General features: G+C 41.5%; 1 protein-coding gene and 1 pseudogene across 1 annotated transcript; one reads left to right on the top strand and one right to left on the bottom strand.

Annotated features, from left to right (window-relative positions):
• Positions 1-3,755: 3,755 nt before the first annotated feature.
• Positions 3,756-12,087, bottom strand: LOC115105141 (sonic hedgehog protein-like). The gene is made up of 3 exons (XM_029626788.2): positions 11,472-12,087; positions 7,231-7,492; positions 3,756-5,384 (listed from the first exon to the last, which is right to left on the bottom strand). The coding sequence occupies exons 1-3, from the start codon at positions 11,781-11,783 to the stop codon at positions 4,690-4,692; spliced, it is 1,269 nt and encodes a 422-aa protein (XP_029482648.1). The 5' UTR covers positions 11,784-12,087; the 3' UTR covers positions 3,756-4,689.
• Positions 12,088-15,410: 3,323 nt separating this feature from the next.
• Positions 15,411-20,957, top strand: part of LOC135563702 (RING finger protein 32-like) — a 103,075-nt pseudogene continuing 97,528 nt past the window's right edge.

Raw genomic sequence — 20,957 nt, 5'->3', positions numbered from 1 at the left:
GTAGATAAAGGGGCTTCATTGCCAAAATCCTGAAGTATCCCTTAAAGACATTACCCTTATAACAGTTAAGAGGGTAAAAGCCGTGCTGAAGGCCAACATGGCAGTAGGGGATGGCACCAGCCCTGGGTATGGTATCTTTCAAATACATAAGCTAGCTGTGCTTGTGATTGAGCTTGCCTGGCGCAATGGAATAGTCACTAAAGTGCAAACACCACCTGACCCTCTGGCACTTCAGGCAGGCTCATTGAAAAGCTCCCAGTCGTTGAAAGATTTCAAATCATATTTGATCCCAGGTCTGGATGCCACCCGAGCAAATTGTTTGCCGTTGTAATGTGTGCTAAGCAAATTTAGCTGAGACCTGAAGCCTTATATTAGATCCACAAACGAATGCCTCACCCTACCCTTGAACTCAGCAAGCTAACACAGTCTTGTGGTACGCGAGAGACCCAACAAAATTAGTAACAGCAGCAAACCGTATGGCTTAATCCTACCAGATTATTTTATTTACGGAACTTTTTTGTACTCTAATGAAGAGGGAATTATATTTTGAAGACCTTTTATGAATGATGTTGAATAAATGTATTATGAATGTTGTATGAATAAAACTGCAATGTAAAAGGTGTTATGCATGCCTTAATGCATACCTCCTTCATGTGAACAAGTGTTACCTACCTTCCTCACCTGGTGTGTTTGTAGAACGCATTCCTAATATTGAGTTGCACCCCCCCTTTTTGGCCCTCAGAACAGTCTCAATTCATCGGGGCCTGGACTCTATAAGGTGTCCAAAGTGTTCTACAGGGATGCTGGCCCATGTTGACGCCAATGCTTTCCACAGTTGTTTCAAGCTGATTGTTCTTTGGGCGGTGCACCATTCTTGATACACACGGGTATCTGTTGAGCATGAAAAACCCAGCAGCGTTACAGTTCTTGACACAAACTGGTGCGCCTGGCACCTACTACCATGGCCCGTTCAAAGCCACTTAAACATTTTGTCTTGCTCATTCACCAAGTGACATCAATAAGGGATCATAGCTTTCACCTGGATTCACCTGGTCAGTCTGTCATGGAAAACACAGGTGTTCTTAATGTTTTGTAAACTCAGTTGCCTTCAGTAAGTATTCACACCCCTTGACAATTTTTCCACATTTTGTTGTGTAACAGCCTGAATTTAAAGTTGATTCAATTTAGATTTTGTGATACTGATCTACACATTCATATTCCACAATGTCAAGGTGGAATTTTGTTTTGAGAAATGTTTACAAATTATTTACAACTTAAAAGCTTAAATGTCTTGAGTCAATAAGTATTCAACCCCTTTGTTAGGGCAAGGCTAAATGTGTTCAGGAGTAAAAATGTGCTTAACAAGTCACATAAGTTTCATTGACTTACTCTGTGTGCAATAATAGTGGTTAACATGATTTTTGAAAGATTACCCCATCTCTGTACCCCACACATACAATTAATTTATCTGCAAGCTCCCTCGGTCAATTAGTGAATTTCAAGCACAGATTCAACCACAAAGACCAGGGAGATTTTCCAAAGTCTCACAAAAAAGGGCACTTATTGGCAAATGGGTAAAAAATAAAAATAAAAAGCAGACACTGAATATCCCTTTGAGAATGGTGAAGTTAATCATTATGCTTTTGATGGTGTATCAATATACCCAGTCACTACAAAGATATGGGCGTTCTTCCTAACTCAGTTGCTGGAGAGGAAGGAAACTGCTCAGGGCACTAAAGGAATACTGCAAAAAAATGTCACTTTTTATCCTGAATACAAAGCATTATGTTTGGGGCAAATCCAACACCAAACAACACGGAGTCCTACTCTTCAAATTTTCAAGCATCATGTTATAGATATGCTCGTTGTCAGCAATGACTCGTGAGTTTTTTAGGATAAAAATAAACTGAATAAAGCTGAGCACATGCAGGCAGAATCCTAGAGGAAAACCTGGTTCAATCCGCTTTCCAACAGACACTGGGAGACAAATTCACCTTTCAGCAGGACAATAACCAAAAACTCAAGGCCAAATATACACTGGAGTTGCTTACCAAGACGACATTGAATGTTCCTGAGTGGCCTAGTTACAGATTTGACTTGAATTGGCTGGAAAATCTATGGCAAGACTTGAAAATGGCTGTCTAGCAAAGATCAACAACCAACTTGACAGAACTTGGCAAGTTTTTAAAAAGAAGAATGGGAAAATATTGTACAATCCAGGTGTACAAAGCTCTTAGAGACTTACCCAAAAACACCCACAGCTGTAATCACTGCCAAAGGTGATTCTTACATGTATTGAATACTTATCTAATCAACATATTAGTGTTTTATTTTTCATTCATCTTTAAAAAATGTTAGAATTTTTCTGAGTATTTTGTGTAGATCATTGGGGGGGAAAGAAAATTACATTTTGTTGTTACACATTGGAATTAAAATGTTTATAAAAATTCAAGGAGTGTAAATACTTTCTGAAGGCACTGTTTGTGTCAAATGTCATATGTGATGCATGCCAAATTACCATTGCACCACTTTCTCAGCTAGAGCCTTGTAAAGAACATAACCAGAAATTTAGCATCAGCAATCTCACCTACAGTTTAGTCTCCTGGGACATCCTACCAATTTACCTAAAGTTATATTCCTTCCATCTTTTCTACTCACTCCTTTATAGGAATATTAAATAAAGGATATTTAGACATTTGAGAAGGTCAATGTGTTGTTTTTAATCGTGATGTTTGCACCCCAGATTGAATTCATGGAGAGCAATGGGAATCGAGCGTCATGTCTGTCTGTCGCCTGTGTACGGAACCATTTAAAATGCCTGAACCACGTGGTGTCGCGCTTGTACACGTTAACAGATTGACTAAAGACCGTTTTTATTGTGTCGAGTCTAAATCTGCGGATTTCAACCCTATCAGTCGTGCCCAATCATATCGATTTGATGAATATCGATAATCGAATGGGTAATGATGACCAGAAAACAAAGACTTTGAAGGTTGACGTGTTCGATAACTTTTACCTTAAATATAAACTAAATAATTTGCCAACCTATTTTTCAGTTGTATGACCATGTGTAAAGTACATCTTGAATTCTAAACAGTGTAGACTAGGTTCCTCGGCGCGATGTAGACTGCAGCCAGAAAGATTTCCAATAACTCGCCATTGTCTGGGAACAACAGTCGCTGTTTCTTGAATTGACAGGCATCTGTGTATTGTGTGGCAGTGAAATCTTCATAAGCAGTCTGGTCATTGAGCAAATATCTGATTTAACGACGTTTCCTGTAAATGGATTTGCCGCTATGCTCACAGTCTGCAAGAAGTTTTAGGGCTAACAAACACGGTTCTGTTTAATCTGTCTGCACGTTTTTCAGAAGTTATTTGCGAAAGGCTAACCTCGTTAAATGTGACATGGAGTCTCTACATTTCGCAAGCAGACATTGGGCCGTTCAAAGCAGAGGAATCCCTGCACTTTTACCTCAATATGTTAAACTTCACATTTAATTTTGAGAAGAAATTCAACGTAATTCATAGCTATATAGAACTATTCTATGGGTTGAGTCAAAAATGCGATTAACTGGAAGTGTATAAATGCATTGGTGTCAGAATGAGATTTGCGCCAAAGTTATGCAATTGAAGCAGCATTTCGAATTCTAGATTTGAGTAGAACTAATATTCATTTCATTTTGATAGTCTTTAGGTTCTCTTATGGACCCAGAATGTCAATTTACAAGAGCTACTGGAAAAAGACATGTAACAACTGCAGGTTTGAATATTTTCTTTATCTCATTTTGTAATAAACATATAAATAATAAACTCTAGACATTTTTGACACATCGCCCTGTTATGAAAGTTAACTTGAACGCTATTATATACTATCCAAACTGTGCATCTGCCGCATGTTATTTCTATAAAACTATTTCCCTATTACAAAATATGAAAAGAAAAATACATTTTAGTACATTTACAGGAGTTACTTTTTTAATTTATTCAACGAAACGTTTTGTTCTGTACTACTTAAACTGTTACTGAATTGTCAGAATGTGCATTTCAAATTTTCTAAAAGAAAAATTGAAAAAAGAAATACAACAAAAGCTGAGGAAATAATTATACGAGGCAGAATATCTGTCCCAATCTGACAATTTAAATGAAACGTTTCCAAAATAATACAATTCTTAATAAACAAAACAATACAAGATTTCCAAGACTTTTCCCAACTATTTAAATTAAAATATATTCTCGTATCTAACACTATTTCAAATAACGAAATGTGATTCGGTAACGATCTGTCAAAATCAAATTTACAATTCTGTGTATAAAAATATAATTTATGGACCCCCACGAAGTTTGTTTATCCCCAAAATATATCAGTCAGTTGCACATAATATGCACAGAACATTGCAACCTGTCAATAAGTTTTCTCCTTTTAACATGGTCTTCTTTTTCTTTGTGGTTTACTTTGAGATATACAAAAATAGATTCTGCACAATTTTGCTGGTCACACCGTTTTAGGATCCATCCGTGTGATACCAGCCAGTTCACATGAGAATAAATTATTCAAAGAAAACTTTTAAGGCTCCATTCATTCTTTAAAAGGGACACACATGTACAAGTCACTGAAATAAATATCCCAACTTCGCTGGGGGCTTTGTATTTTTCATTCTACTATTGTTTATTGTCTTATTTTGCTTTGCTTCAACTCGAGTTTATTGACATCCCCAGTGGGTGAAGCGCGTGGCTATCCAAGAGCCACGTTCCTAATTGATATAGAATTTTGGAGTACCAGTGCACCCCGTCCTCATGTAAGGTGGCGTTGGGCATGGAGTAGTCTTTCGGGGATAGCAACGAGGACAGCCAGTAGCTCAGTCTGACAGGTGCCATCGCCCAGTGCGCTAGATTGTGGTCTTCAATTACCGCGTAACATGACGCAAGCACCTGATCAACAACGATGGTTCCTTGAACAGTCACGGGCGCAAAGGACCCCTCGTGCTCCTCCATGTAAATCCGTCCCACGGTGACCGACTTCAGTTGGTTATGCAAATCATCAAAGACAACCACCTTTTGTCCAGGTTTGACTTCGCTCGCAAATACTGCTGACATGCTGTGGAGATCATCCGTTGAGTTGTTGACCACGAAGAGGAGATGTGCAGCAGTAAGGGTAATTTTCTGAGCCGGTTCTTTAGTCTCTATCACATAAAATACTCGTCTAGTTGACGAGTCCTGGTCCATGAACATGATGAAATCGCTGTATGCGAGGTCCCCATCACTGTTGGCACCTAGCACTTTGTCGCCAACTCTGAGGTCTTTCACTGCCTTCCTGCTTCCATCTTTGAGAGTCACCGAAGCAGTGCCTGGGAAGCAGCCGCCTGATTTGGCAGCAACTGAGTTTTCTGTTGAAATAAAATATTGTATTAGTGATGGTGAATATGATTGTAAAAATACAGTATATCCATATACTAGGCTATTTTATCTCCCCGTGAAAGCAGGACACGTTTTGTGCCTATAGGTCTATGAATGAACCACTGTCACATATAAGCTTTATTGGCTATATCCACACGTTTTAAAGAAAAGAGGAATGAAAATGCTGATTTTGGTCCATATCTCTCATTAAAACGAATTTTAACTTTTCATCATAGATATTGCATTGTATGTTCCCGCATATAAAACATGGTGCCATATGCTTTCATTTGGCATAATGTGGAACTCCTTCACAAAAAACCGTATTGGTTGCTTCTCATTGTGTGAGTTGAGAAAACCGAGAGCCCTGGCTCCTCTAACGTTAATTAAAAACCAATAAAGAGCTGACATTGTCATTCTAAATCAGCTTGTGGACAGAGCCACTCTTGGAAAAGAACATTTACGCCTTTCCCAGCTACTCTTCCCATATTTGCTCAGGTGCAGAAACCTCTACGTGACAATTCACACACATAGCCTACTCAGAAAAAAAAACAAGAGCGCCGCAAACACTATTTACCCAGTGGAGCCACTTTTCCAAGCCTCTCAAGATGTAGATTTGAATTTAAATGAGGACCCAGACTCTAAATGCTTGCAGTCGACCAACATCAATGTCCCTTCTTTTTACCACATCTCCCCTGCTTTGTTGTCAATCTTGATGACAATAATTCGGGTCTTGGGACTGGGAGAACTCTTCACATTCCGATCTCCAGGATCACAGTCAGTAAACACACACATCCACGGAATAGAACCGTCCCTCTCTGAATTTATGCATCTAATCTTCTTTTAAGATTCCGAGGCATGAAATAAGGTGACAATTGAAAACCAGATTTGCCCCTAACGAATTCAACGTTGCTAAGTCCAAATCCCTTTGGTAAAGTCACATGACCCCTAATGACACGGACTATATGATCTCAACACGTGTGTGTTGCATTTTAAATATAAGATTTTCCATTCAATTCTAAACGAATATGCGCTCCACGAGGTAGAATAGGCCTACGTTGATTTCCATAAGGTTTTTAGGAAAATCAAGAGATGATTTTAACCCAAAAGATTTGTCTAAAGTAGGCCTATTTTGGTCAAATTCATTAGGCTACACATTTTTGACGGCCAACACTGACGCAAACATAGGCTTAGAATAGATGATTTCGATCGACAAATAATACAAATCAACACATCTAAACATGTAATGTATTTAGTTAAACTCAAATGGCCTTCTATTGACGTGCAGTGATTTTGAATTCCATAGCCTATCAGTTGAATGAAAATACTTTTTTTTCCATATATGCAATGACATTTTATGAGTGTGGGAATATGTTCTGTGTAATAAATGGTCGTGGTTCCATCGAAGAGACAGTGTGGGGCGATATAAGATCATAAAATAGATGATATGCATTAACAATGAACAAGCAGCAAATACCCATATAAATAAGACAACTACTATGAAATACATATACATCTATATATTAAATATGGATATGAAAGGATAAAAGACCACGACATAACGAGTGTTAATAACGAGAATAGCGAGAGGACACATTGTGTGGAATTCTGAACTAGAAGGGGGTTTCCTAACGAGATAGCATCAAATAAGATCATAGTTGTTTATTTCATCCCAATAGTATATGTTAATTCATTATCCAGCTGGAGTAGACTATATTGTAAAAAAAATGTATAATCAACATGAGGCGGGAAACGTTATCACGTTTTCCAAGATATTATATTCACATTCGTTTTGATGTCAGTGATGGCTACCAACATCTTTTTGACTTGACACCCTACCTGCTTTGACAGAACAGTGGATGTGGGCCTTGGACTCGTAGTAGACCCAGTCGAACCCAGCCTCCACTGCTAGTCTGGACAGCGTGCCGTATTTGCTCTTGTCTCTATCGGAGGTCGTGATATCCACTGCCCTTCCCTCGTAGTGTAGCGACTCTTCGAAATGGTGCCCATCCTCGTCCCAGCCTTCGGTGACGCGGAGCTTTACCCCTGGCCACTGGTTCATGACAGAGATCGCCAGGGAGTTCAGCTTGTCTTTACATCTCTGGGGGAAGGGACATGGAACAGTTAGTCGTCTATTAAGATAGATCAAATTCACTAATCATGCTCACCAGATGCCAATACCTTCCTGTAGGCTATATCATGCCTGGGTAGTAAGACGACATTAGGCTCATATTTGATATATGATATTTAAGTGTTATGTTCCAGACAGCGTATATTCATTCATTCATTGGCTCTTGATCTTAAACTTAATTCACAAGCCTGAAGGTATTGTGATTTTGTAGATGCATTATTGGTGGCCAAAACAGTTTTCCTATAGAGTTGACATTATATAGTTCGTCTTCATATCTGCACTTTGTGGACCAGAGACCAGGATTTATGATCTGAAACAAGGAACACACACCCCCACCTCCCTATTGGTTTATGGATTACATAACACAAATCACTCAAATAGTTAACATTTCACATCCCATTACATCTGGTGAAGCTGAATATTCCACACTGGTGATCCTCCATCTATTGGTCTAAATAGGGATGTGATTGGATATATGCCTACATACAACAATGTGAATGGTTTGTTTGAATAAGCTTTAATATTATGTGTGAAGAGCAGAGTCCGAGGGCACAATGTCAGATAGAGAAGCGTGTGATAAAAAATTGATAAGGCATTGCATTCGCTTCACTGGCCTAAAACATATAGATTTGGTCCTTGGAATGATGCGACCACTCAATGGCCTATTTGTACTCTCTCCCAATATGCTACAACGTGATAGACCCTGTCAAATGTAACAAAATGCTGGAATTAATGACATGTTTGAAATTCATCGGAATTGAAAAATATATATATATAACTCTATTGAAAGCAAGAGTCTTTAGTAAGACGTGTTTTATTTGAATAAATAACTGATATTGAGTATAATCTTCAGGAATAACTGAGTTATAAAACAGTTATCTTATAATTGGAACGTCACACTTCCTAACCTATCTAGGGACCCTTAGTGGAGATGCTTGGCCTTCTCCAGGACAACTCTTCTCGACACTTAACCAATATGTCAAATAAAACATTACAAAGAGTCTTTTCACCGCAACCAGAGGGAACGTTTCATTATTCTTGTCCGGCAAGTTCTTGGGACGTGACAGGACTACTCAACTGGAGGTGGTTTGGTTTTCTTCCCTAAAGGGCTAACTATCTGTATAGAGCAAGTAAGCCCCCCCCCCCCCACACACACACACACACCACATCCCTAGCATGGGCCACCACTTTCCATCCTCTTTGGTTTGTTGGTAAGGATCCCCAAATGCTGGTCATATGGCTAGCCTACCAGTGATATCGCAATTAGCCTAACCTGTCTTTCCTGCGAGACGTCAAAACAAACCAACAATATACTCGCACTTGTAGCAGGCAGTGGGTAAAAAAAATGCAAAGGGACCATGCCAAAACCCTTTCCTGCACATTCTGAGTAGGACTGCCGGAGCCAAGAGCCGTGAAGCCTAAACTATTTATTAATTCATTGGGTCGTGTGCCGCAAATCCAGCCAAATTCTGTTCAACCACCGTGAAGCCCAGCAGGATCCCTCCGCTGGCGCTTTGTCCTCAGACTAAAAGTTTTTCAACAAGCCTCGCCCGCAGTCTGCCTCTTAATCTTCTCACAAATGAATTGGTTAGAGGAAACACTTATCATGTACCTGTCAGTGCAAACAACCCGCTGGTCCGTCTCAATTTCGCTTCGTTTGTGGGGCTATATTCAGTTCCCATTAAGCTGTGTTCGCTACAGACGACCATGTGACGTTTTTATTCGCGACAGAAACGTCCAGGACTGTGCGCTAAAAATGTCTGTAAAGCGACGACCTCGTTAACTTTCCCCGAGACGAACTGTCTTTGTAGTTGTTAGGGGGCTGCTTGGTTAACCCGCTTACTCAAAATGAGTTGGAACAGCCAAGAGGACATCACGCTTTTATAGTCGTAACTTTAAATGGAGTATGATTTACATTCGGGAACCACAACAGACAGACGTCTAATCTCCATTGAAATTGCACTTTGTTTTAAACAATTGAGAGACTGAGCTCTATTCCAGCTACGAATCCATCCCATAGTTTACAACTTCCAGTGCACCTGTGCACCCACAGTGCGCCAGCGCCTTCCCCAAGCCCACTGGATTGACCTTTACGCACAACAACCATACCATATAGAAGATGGCAAACATGTTCTAGATGATAACCATTAGCTCTTCATATTATTCAGATACTACGTTTGTAGGCTGTAACTATCTCTCTAACTCATGACGTGGTTGCAGGTGCATCTCGTCGTTGGGGCTACGCAGTGCGCCACTAAATAACACATAGTTTAAGTACTCCATACTTAATACATGTTTTGAACTTTGTTTATGCGTCCTCTTCTCATTGACTAAAGGTCATAAGTTCAAATGCTCCCCCATAATGTAGGCTGGATGTCAGGTCGTGTTAAATGAATGGAGGGAGGGGGCATATTCCCACGGGGATGTTTGTCTATGAGCCTCCTTTTGCCTTGCCTGGTCTATATCTATAGCAAATATGTAATATTTGAAATATTTCACCTTTCTATGAATTATAGTCTAGCACAAAGCATAAAACAGTGAGCTTATTTTGCTATTAATTTGTTGTTCTTTTTGTAAATGGTTTGGCGCATTTTTTTTATGCGGTGATAACATAAAACCAACATACATCCTCTACTTTCAGCCCAATAAAGAAGGACGGTAAATGGAGATGAAAGCGCACAGTGTGTCAAAAAGTGGAGTCTTTGGCACAATTCCCTGTTCAACCACATCTTTAACTGGCAGTGGCCGGAGGGCTATAGACAGAGTAGAAGGTTATATCTCTCACTCTAGCCTCCATTTGAAGTGTGATAACGTATAGGCTATATTAGAGGAAGGGAAGGGAGCGTTTAGAGATATGTTGAGACTGCACGCAGGGCTGGGTGAATATTTAATCTAAGCTCGTGCCCATGTCGCGGTATACGGTTCAGGGAGTCTGGCGCGCGCCTCCATCATCACACTCCTTCAGGTTCAGTGGCATTTTTAGGTGGCCGGACGGAAGTAATAGACGTTCTTATTAAAATTGTAACACAGCATTTGCAAAATACGTGCAACAGACCCCCAATATAGGCTAACAGCTGGCGGAAATCAAGTAACCCCATAGGTGAGAGACATGCTGCCCAGACTGCATTTCTGACCGATATTTTTTTATGGACAATGCATGCAAGATAGCCACCCAAAATCGTATAAAGAAATCACAGACAAGGATTCGACAGAGGGAAATCTGATTCACAGAAAGTACAATGCTTGTTTGCCACTAATGCTGCCTTTCCAAAACAAATGCATTACCGGAGGCGCAGTCGGTGCAGCTTGCTATATCATTGCACTAATTGGCCGCGTCCCAACCCATTTTTTAAGTAGTGATAGTGTTCAGAACATTCTCAAAGAAATGTCAATGTCTTCATGGGCCGATAAACACTATGCTGATAGATGGTGAATAACAGTATGCAAGAAAATGTCTGAATGCGCCAACCATGCATACATAAGGCCACTGTTTTAGTCATATGCCAAATCAGATGACTGAAATTAAAGATTTAAAACGAGATGAAATCTAACTCTTAAAGGTGCAATTGCGGAATATCCAAATGCTATAGTATTGCATAGACAACCGATGTGCGTCTGCACAAGGCCTTGATACAAATATAGATATGAGAGGACCACATAAATATTGCAAATAAACTGCCACAATCATGAAGGCCGAGTGTCCCACTTGTCTGCCAGCAGGCCTATGTCATGTCTCTGGTTTGATTATGAAAGCCTTACCCATGCAGGACCTAATCAAAAGTGCAAAACCTTTTCACACATCTACTAAAAATCTACTAAAAAACAAAACAGATTTGAGACTTAAATATGTATATGAATTTGTTTGTGGTGCGCAATCTGCATCCAATGTGAAAGGTTATGTTACACAGTGTCCTAAATGATGCGAGGCATTCAAAAGGTTCATTTTTACCTGAGTCATGAGCCGGTCCGCACCGGTGTTCTCTTCATCCTTAAAGATAATGTCAGTATTGTAATTGGGAGTCAGTTCTTTAAATCGCTCGGAGTTCCGCGTGATCTTCCCTTCGTATCTGCCACTGGCCCCTAGGGTCTTCTCCGCGACGTTTGGGATGAACTGTTTGTACGCAAGAGGTGTCAGCTTCTTCGGATGTCTTCTCCTACCGTAGCCCCTGCCCGGTCCACAGCCCATCCCAGAGGACACGGACAAGGACAAGCAGATCAACCCGACCAGAACGATTCTCGTCAACAGCAGCATTTCGTCCATAAAATCTAAATGACTCGGAGCCTCAGTGTGTTATCAACCAGCGGCCGTTTGTTTCTATATTTCTCCTCCCTCTCGCGCCGCTGCTTCCACAATGTCCTTGTCTCCTCCTCTAGTTCGTCTGTAGGCTACGGTGCCCCCCGATCACTACCGTGGCAGGTGCGGAAATGAACGCCTCTGCAAAATGATAACGGAACACATCGAAGGAGAGACGTTGCTGCTTGGGTAAAAAGTGAGAAAATTAACAACGGAATCTCTGCGCAGTCGAGCTACAGCCGCTTGTGCGAGCAGACCGCGTTTACTGCTATGTATTATAGCTCCGATCTATGGCAGGGGAGGGACCTGATTGGTTCGCCTAGACAAACCCATCTGATGTTATCACACAAAAGAGTAAAAAAAATCTTTAAAGATTTTTTCCACCTGAAGGGTGGGTTTAGGGGAGGGACTGCACTCCATGGGAAAACATAAATTACACCTTTTCTCTCTCTGTTCCTAAAACGATTCCCAGTTGAGGAAAAACCCAACTCGTAGCCTATAGGCTTATGTTGTTATGTTATGTGACTTAGTGTGGGTGATTCGAATGTTGTGTCTAGAATTATTAGAATTATTACTTAGGTACATATTGACTTCACACTCATGGGAAATAGCATGAAAATGCGTGTGCGCGCACGGATGCCCATGGACATGCATGTCTCTGACTCTGGGAGTTTTTCACTATGTAAGAGTCTACATTTAGAGCGTCTGGGTCGATAGGCTCCATGAATAAGCCGAAAGTTGTCAAAAAGTTGTACAATTAGTTAACCATATAGCCCAGTATTATTGCTTCTCGTATGTATCATTTACTCAGTGCGTAACTGGGTGAATGGGTGAATCACGGATTGGAAATTAGACGGGTCAGGGGAAAAAAATATGATACAGAATATAATTTAGGCTAAACTATGTCCAAATGTCAGTTGAATAAATAATTGGACTCGGGCATGATACCCGTTATACTAGTTTTAGTATTGTAGATCAATTTTCAGTCTGAACAGAAAGTAGCAGGACACATTGCGTTTCAGTCTGAGATTGCATCAAAAGAGTACATCCCATGGCCGTATATGATATGTCAGTAGATGTGAAAATCCTTGCGTTTATTTGCTTGCATAAAAATACATGAAAAATATAAATGCGCATGACACTGCCATATACCATGGCGCACACATAGCCTATGTGGATGCATGTCACGCTTTAGCGCCACCGTCCAATTGTTCTTTAAGATACAGCGTCGCATAGAAGCAAGTTTATTTGAAATGGACAAAACTGACCAATGACGTCTAACTCAAACTCGAATTGTATGTTAATGCTGCATGCGTAATGCGCGCTCTCGGTGCGCCTTTCCAAAATTCGCCAAAAGGTAATAAGTGGAACGCCACTTTCAAACCACGTGGACACACAAATTCTAACACTAACAAATACTTTTCTTTTACTTTGTCACACTTGTTAATACAAATGTTGAATTACATTTACATTGTTACAGTACACCTACGTTGTGTGGAAGAGTAGGCCTGTAAATACAGGTTCAGATTATTAGCCTTAGATCTAGGGGAATTCCTTAGCAACAAACACGTTGAAAAAATCCTATTTCACCCTTACTCCAAACTAGTAACATCCTAGTATGGAATAAAATTATGTTTAGGCCTATCTTAATAAATCCCCCAAAGTCAATGGAACCATAATCCAAAACATGGATAAAATCAGACAGGCACAAAAGGGTGTCCTGGTTTGAATGATGTTTTTTTTTTGGGGGGGGGGGACGTAGGGTGTTCTGAGGGTGTTATCCCAGGCCTCTCCTTCCTTCCAATCCTGGGCCATTGGTTATTGGAATTGGCTTGTCAAGTGTACACAAACGTGCTGCTGTCTGTTTGGGCCAGGGATCAGACCACAAAGCTTGTCCCCCAAAGTCCACTTCATTGACAGATTAAGTCATGGTAACCACTGTATTCACTGGTCCATAGCAGCAGGCGAGGTATGTGCGTTAATTGTCTTACTTTCTCTTGTCTTCACATGTTTGCAGGACCGCTCTCAAAGATGGTGGCTGTTTGTCTTGGGAGACATATTAATGCTCTGCTTCTGCTCCTCCATGGCCAGGCCTTTTTCTAGCAGGCCCCTTTGCAGATAATGATTTGTTGTCTTCCATTGGATGCTTCTAGAGATGACCAAAACTCCAGTGTTCATCGGTGACAATTTTATCCTGTATTGCAGACCATATCTGAGTTTCACATAGATGGTGCTCTTTTTAAATGGCTTTAATCACTATTTTATGGGTACATCTTAATGAAAGCCTTGTCTGTGATGTATCAATGAGTGAACCACTCTGGTCTGGCACAATATAAAACATTGGGAGAGGCCTTGAAAATCTTGCCAGGATACTGCCACGGTGAATGACCACTATAAAGGTAATATTATTTTCTTGCACTGATATATGTATATTACTACATACATAAGCAACACAGAAAGAATCCAAGGCTTGGTTGAAGAAAAGTCGATTGGGAGGAGCTTTGTATGTAATCACAAAACCCTTTGTTAAGTAAGGAGGTGCTGATTTGGGTCGAACAAACAATGGATTACTTATCATTTGGAGATTATTCATTCAAATGTCTATAAATATAAATCATATTTTGTGTTATTACATAACGTGTCCAGAGTGAACTATTGGTTAACATTGGGATTCAATATCATAGTGATATTGCAGAAATATGAATAGTTCAGATTAACCTTTATTTGCATGCTAGAATAGGCCTGTAGGTCTTGCTTGTGCTTTGCTTTTCCCACATTCACCACGGTTGTGTGGCACATGAGATGGGGGAGATCCTGCCAACCACAGGAGAGATGGGTTAGGTCTAATTAAAACCTGCTCTGGCTGACCTCCAGCACTGCCAACAATGTGCCAGTGGCTCATGCCAGCTCAGTCAGGGCAGGTGAAGCTACCTACCGCTTAGTGTGCCCAGGAACGTGATGAGGCCCTTGCCAAAAGATGACCAGCGTAACTGGCAGAGCGCCAGGTCAAACCGAGAGTCCCCCTCTTCAGTGAGCGGGGGAAAAAATGACATGATTAGCTACGTATAGCTGTGCGCATGCACATCCTTGAAATGCCTCTGTGTTATTTGTTTGCAGAGTGACAAGAGAATCTCAGTCGTCTTGGCAGTAGACACATTTCAGCAGCCGTCAACATGAAAGTCCCGGGTAAACACAGGGAGGACGAGCCTACAGCTGCAGAAGACGTTCCAAAACCAAGGGCAGTGTTTGGGCTGAGGTCACAGGCAGCGAACAGGAGTTCAGGTATCATTACTCTGAGATATAGACCTAGGCAGGCATTCCAGTGATGCCACCCAGGTACCTCAAAACCACAGGGACAGACGCATGGTGTGGTGGGGATTGGTGAGGTCAGGTGAAGCCCTCACCCTCAGACTCCACCACCACATCCACCCTGGTAGCTGACGCCGTGACGTTGCGCTTTGTACCACCGACCGTCGAACCAAAAGGGTACATTACGTCAATCACACGAGGAGAAGAGAAAAAGGCCTCCTTGTAAATGTGTAACATGTAAAAATGGTAAGCAATGTAAATAATGCAGACTGAAGGCCATAAATAATGCAACCTGTACAGACGACTAGGAGGCTGTGCTGCTGCCTGGGCTCCGAGGGAACCAACCAGTCCACTGGAAGCACAGCTGACAACAAGAACACAGCCCAGCCCAACATCTCTTCTCCGGGATCGACACAGCACCATGTGGCCATGGCCATGGCTTCCAGGATGGAGTTTCCCCTAGGTACAGATCTAGGATCAGCTTCCCCTCCCCCAATCCTAACCTTAACCATTAGTGGTGGGAAGCGCAAAACTGACACAAGATCAGCATCTATGGGCAACTACACCCTATCCCGAGGCCATGGACAGGGGGTGGTGGTGGTAGAAATGGGGGAGGCGGCGTGAGATATCTGGATGATCTGAACACTGGGGCAGAACCTCAGCAGCATAATATTTATACAGCGGTAGAGACTACCCCATTTAGAGACAGCTCTCATAAATAGTAGAACATATTCACCAGGGACAGCAGAGCAGTAGCAGAATGCCATGCTTACTGCTACCGGGAGTGACACAGCAACATTGAGAGTTGTTTGATGAAATCATTAAGGAGGGATTGAGGGCATTATAAATTGTGTAGCGCCGCAGGGCCTGTTGCATGTGATGGATAATACACTGTGAGAAGTAGTGAGAGGGATGACTCGTCAGTTCTCTCTGCGGCCATAGATCTCTCTTCCAGGTGACTACAGGCAGTGGCGATGTTAGCATGTAAATCTTGGTGGGGCAAACTCCTCCCCAATTTTCTTTAGATGCATGCCAGCAATGCCACAACACAACACTAAACAATACATTAATTGCACTATAACGGCGACAAACGGTGCCCTCCAAACTGTTAGGGCCTACATAAAGCTGTCCCAACAGCAGAGCTTTCTTTTCAGCACCATGGAGTGAATCCTTACCACTGCTACACCTGGCTATCAGCGGAGCCTTGTCTGGCAGCGAAACAATTCATTCAGCTGACCATATCTCCCTGGCGTATTATATAATTGATGCAGTAACATGTAAGACATTTTAGGACTCACCTTGTTGTGCGCGGCGGTCCTTCGTTGGCAAATTTTGTCAGCAAAGAAAAATATTTACAATTGCGAGTTGGATGACCGTTCAAAACGTGTTTTCCCAGTCTGACTTCCCAGTCTGACCTCCCAGTTGCAATGCTTGCGGTAAGCCACTGTCACCGATTCCCTCCAAACAACTCATTGTTGAATTTGCGATTTCTAACTTGTTGTGTAATGTTTATGTCCAATGGCCGCTGAGCACCGATACGTTTTATGTATAATTTATCTTCATTATCTATCTTCATATGACAAGGACGAAAAAGGATTTGCCGGTAGATTGTCAACTTGATTCATGATGATGACGGCTAGCTAAGATTTCGAATGTAAGAAGTTGACATGATCAGTCCAATCAAAGCTACTGTAGATAATAACGTGATTTGGCGTAATTTTATCTGTGGCCAATGACCTTGAGTCTTCTTGGAAGGGCACTTCTAATGTAACTCTATGTGTATATATATATATATATATATATATATATATATATATACATTTTATTTTGTATTTTGTATTTTTTGGGGCAAAAAATGTGGGTCTCTAAGCCCCACCTTCCCTGAATGACAGGTCACCACTGACTACAGGGACATACCTGTAGTCAAATACCCAAATACAGCACTGGCTGTTTGAGCATGTTCCCCTCACCAGTTGGAGCCGGCATGCAGGATCTCAATTTGCCTCTGATCTGATAGAGTCAAAACAGGTGGATAATTTCGCCCAATGCAGTGATAACCAAGCATGTGGCGAAGCAGAAATAAAGAGGTTGAACAGAGCTTTTGCTGGTCCTTCGTGACTGTTCTAAGTTCTCATAATGTAAGGTTTTGAAATCCTGTTTGATGGATTAAGGCTGCAGAATAATCACACACAGACACACACACACAAACTCTCTGTTATGATTTGTTAGGGAAAGGGAGGTTCCTTTATTCGACCCAATAGAAAACCATCACCAAGGACAAGGTTAATAGTTTCAAATAGCAGGTCCAGATTCAGGGCTTGAGGATTTTCATCCTGGCCTGAACCTCTGACAATCTGTAAAGGTGGAACTGGCACACTTTGCCAGTTATCCCACAACCTTTCTGCAGGTGGAATTATTTTATATCTACAGTACCAGTCAAAAGTTTTAGAACACCTACTCATTCAAGGGTTCTGTGTCACGTTCTGACCATAGTTCTGTTATTTTATTCTTTGTTTTAGTGTTCTGCTTTATTTTTAAAACTATTTTCTACATTGTAGAATAATAGGGAAGACATCAAAACTATGAAACACATATGGAATTACGTAGTAACCAAAAAAAGTGTTAAACAAATCAAAATATATTTTTTATTTGAGATTCTTCAAAGTAGCCACCCTTTGCCTTGATGACAGCTTTGTACACTCTTGGCATTTGTCACGTTCTTTCAAAATCGAACCCAGAAGCAGACCAGGACAAGGAGAGTAGGAAGAAGGTGAGTATTTATTTACAAGTGAATGTGAATGGGTAGATATATCCAGGTGGCGTAGCGGGCAGCGGTGGTGAGTTGATGGGAGTAAATAGGTGGATCCAATGGGGTAGCGGAATTCTCCGACGACCAGGCGGGAATGGGGTAAATGATCCGGGTGAGTAACTGAAGACAGAACAAACGGAGGTAAGTTTAAGGCAAGCAATACGTTAAAAAAAACAAAAAACAAATTCTATCCAACTTGAGGCTGATACTATGGCACAACATACTGTTCATGGCTAACGATCCGGCAGGGAATGGATGTCAGGTCAGAGCTTTTGAAGGGGAGAGGTGATGATCAGGACAGGTGTGCAGATTACTGATGGGATACAGGTGCGGGTGAACAGCGATCTCCCAACAAGCTAATTCGCCCGGCAACCAGACAGGGTGCGTTCCAGGACACCGGAAACACACTCCAGGACAGAAACACAGGCAAACACAGACTCAGGAAGCGGGATTCGTGACAGCATTCTCTCATCCAGCTTCATGAGGTAGTCACCTGGAATTCATTTCAATTAACAGTTGTGCCTTGTTAAAAGTTATTTTGTTTGAGCCAATCAGTTGTGTTGTGGAAAGGTAGGGTTAGTATAGAGAAGATAGCCCTATTTGGTAAAAGACCAAGTCCATATTATGGCAAGAACAGCTCACATAAGCAAAGAGAAACGACAGTCCATGATCACTTTAAGACATGAAGGCCAGTCAATCCGGAAAATTTCAAGAACTGCAGTCGCAAAAAGCATCAAGCGCTATGATTAAACTGGCTCTCATGAGGACCGCCACAGGAACGCAAGACCCAGAGTTACCTCTGTTGCAGAGGATAAGTTCATTAGAGTTAACTGCACCTTGGATTGCAGCCCAAATAAATGCTTCACAGAGTTCAAGTAACAGACACATCTCAACATCAACTGTTCAGAGGAGACTGTGTGAATCAGGCCTTCATGGTCAAATTGCTGCAAAGAAACCACTTCTAAGGAACACCAATAAGAAGAAGAGACTTGCTTGGGCCAAGAAACACGAGCAAAGGACATTAGACCGGTGGAAATCTGTCCTTTGGTCTGATGAGTCCAAATTTGAGATTTTTGGATCCAACCGCCGTGTCTTTGTGAGACGCAGAGTAAGTGAGGGGATGATCTCCACATGTGTGGTTCCCACCATGAAGCATATAGGAGGAGGTGCAATGGTGTGGGGGTGCTTTGCTGGTGACACTGTCTGTGATTTATTTAGAATTCAAGGCTCACTTAACCAGCGTGGCTACCCCAGCATTCTGCAGCGATACGCCATCCCATCTGGTTTGCGCTTAGTGGGACTATCATTTGTTTTTCAACAGGACAATGACCCAACAAATCTCCAGGCTGTGTAAGGGCTATTTGACCAAGAAGGAGAGGGATGGAGTGCTGCATCAGATGACCTGGCCTCCATAATCACCCTACCGCAACGCAATTGAGATGGTTTGTGATGAGTCAGACAGCAGAGTGAAGGAAAAGCAGCCAACAAGTGCTCAGCATATGTGGGAACTGTTGGAAAAGCGTTTCTCTTGAAGCTGGTTGAGAGAATGCCAAGAGTGTGCAAAGCTGTCATTAAGGCCAAGGGTGGCTACTTTGAAGAACCTCAAATATAAAATATATTTTGATTTGTTTAACACTGTTTTGGTTACTACATGATTCCACATGTTATTTCATAGTTTTGATGTCTTCACTATTAATCTACAATGTAGAAAATAGTTTTAAAAAACAAAGAAAAACCCTTGAATGAGTAGGTGTGTCCAAACTTTTGACTGGTACTAAATGTCTTTGAATCACTTAACACGATTCAATCAACCTTTCAGCGTGGAGACAACATTGGTCGTACTTTGCATTGAAAGGATTGATACTGTATGTCCTGTAGGCTTTTCTTTTGAGTTACAATGGAGATTGCACTATCACAGTACCTGGGGTTGTAACTCTTAGTGTGTCACAGTGTCTGTAAAGACGTTTTATTTGCTCCCTGTAGCCGCTCCCAATACTTAAACATTAAGCGCCAAGGCTAGACAGGCAAACCCCCCATGAACCACGGAGCAGGGTGAACCCAACACTGGGAGGGGTGGAGGGGCATGGTGTCGTGATTCAGGGGGTGAGTGAGGGGGTAAGGAGGCAAAGAATAGTTCTTCAGGTGTGTCAGAGGAGCCATGCTAGACCATCCATGTCTTGATTAGGATAATATGTGATGAGGAGAGAAAGTCTCAGGCCTGGTGTTTTCAGCAATGCCACTTATGTACTATTTCAACTTCAGTCCTAATTCCTACACTGGGAGTCACACAGATACACTGAACTAAGTTCACAAATCTGAACCTATCTATGGCTGCTTTTAGACAGGCAGCCCAATTCAGTTATTTTGACCAATCACGGCAGGTCTTTTCACATCAGATATGCTTCACAGCTGATCTGGTTGGTCAAAAGACAAACGATTGAAAAAAAGATCGATCAGAATTGGGCTGCCTGTCTAAACGTATTCTTAGGTTCAGATTTTGTCCGGTTTGGACGGGCCTTGATTTGGCTCAAATGTAAACCTAGTGGTAGCCTAGTGGTTAGAGCGTTGGGCCAGTAACTGAAAGATTGCTGGATTGAATCCCCGAGCTGACAAGGTCAAAATCTGTCGTTCTGCCCCTGAACAAGCAGTTAACCCACTGTTCCCCAGTAGGCTGTCATTGTAAATAAGAATTTGTTCTTAACTGACTTGCCTAGTTACATTTTTAAAAATGGTTCAGATTTAGTCTGGTCCAGAGTGGCCTTGATTGGCCCAAACATAGACGTTTATGATTGGATCAGATTTAATTCCAAATCTGAACCAGTCATAGACATCTACAGTGTAATTGGAAAGTAATTCAGACCCCTTAACTTTTTCCACATTTTGTTACATCTAAAATTGATTCAATTGTTTTTTTCCCTCATTAATCTACACACAATACCCCATAATGACAAAGCAAAAACAGGTTTTTAGAATTTTTATCAAATTTATACGAAAATAATAATAAACTGAAATACCAAATTTAC

Source organism: Oncorhynchus nerka, linkage group LG22 (genome assembly GCF_034236695.1).
Source record: "Oncorhynchus nerka isolate Pitt River linkage group LG22, Oner_Uvic_2.0, whole genome shotgun sequence".
Lineage (NCBI taxonomy): Eukaryota > Metazoa > Chordata > Actinopteri > Salmoniformes > Salmonidae > Oncorhynchus > Oncorhynchus nerka.
This window is presented reverse-complemented; position numbering and strand designations above follow the sequence as displayed.

Excerpts from the sequence above, each read along its gene's own strand:
- LOC115105141 (XM_029626788.2), bottom strand. The coding sequence starts at position 11,783 with ATGGACGAAATGCTGCTGTTGACGAGAATCGTTCTGGTCGGGTTGATC. Across the intron at positions 7,493-11,471 it reads CGGACCGGCTCATGACTCAG|AGATGTAAAGACAAGCTGAA; the intron begins GTAAAAATGAAC and ends CCCTTCCCCCAG. Across the intron at positions 5,385-7,230 it reads CCACTGTTCTGTCAAAGCAG|AAAACTCAGTTGCTGCCAAA; the intron begins GTAGGGTGTCAA and ends TTATTTCAACAG.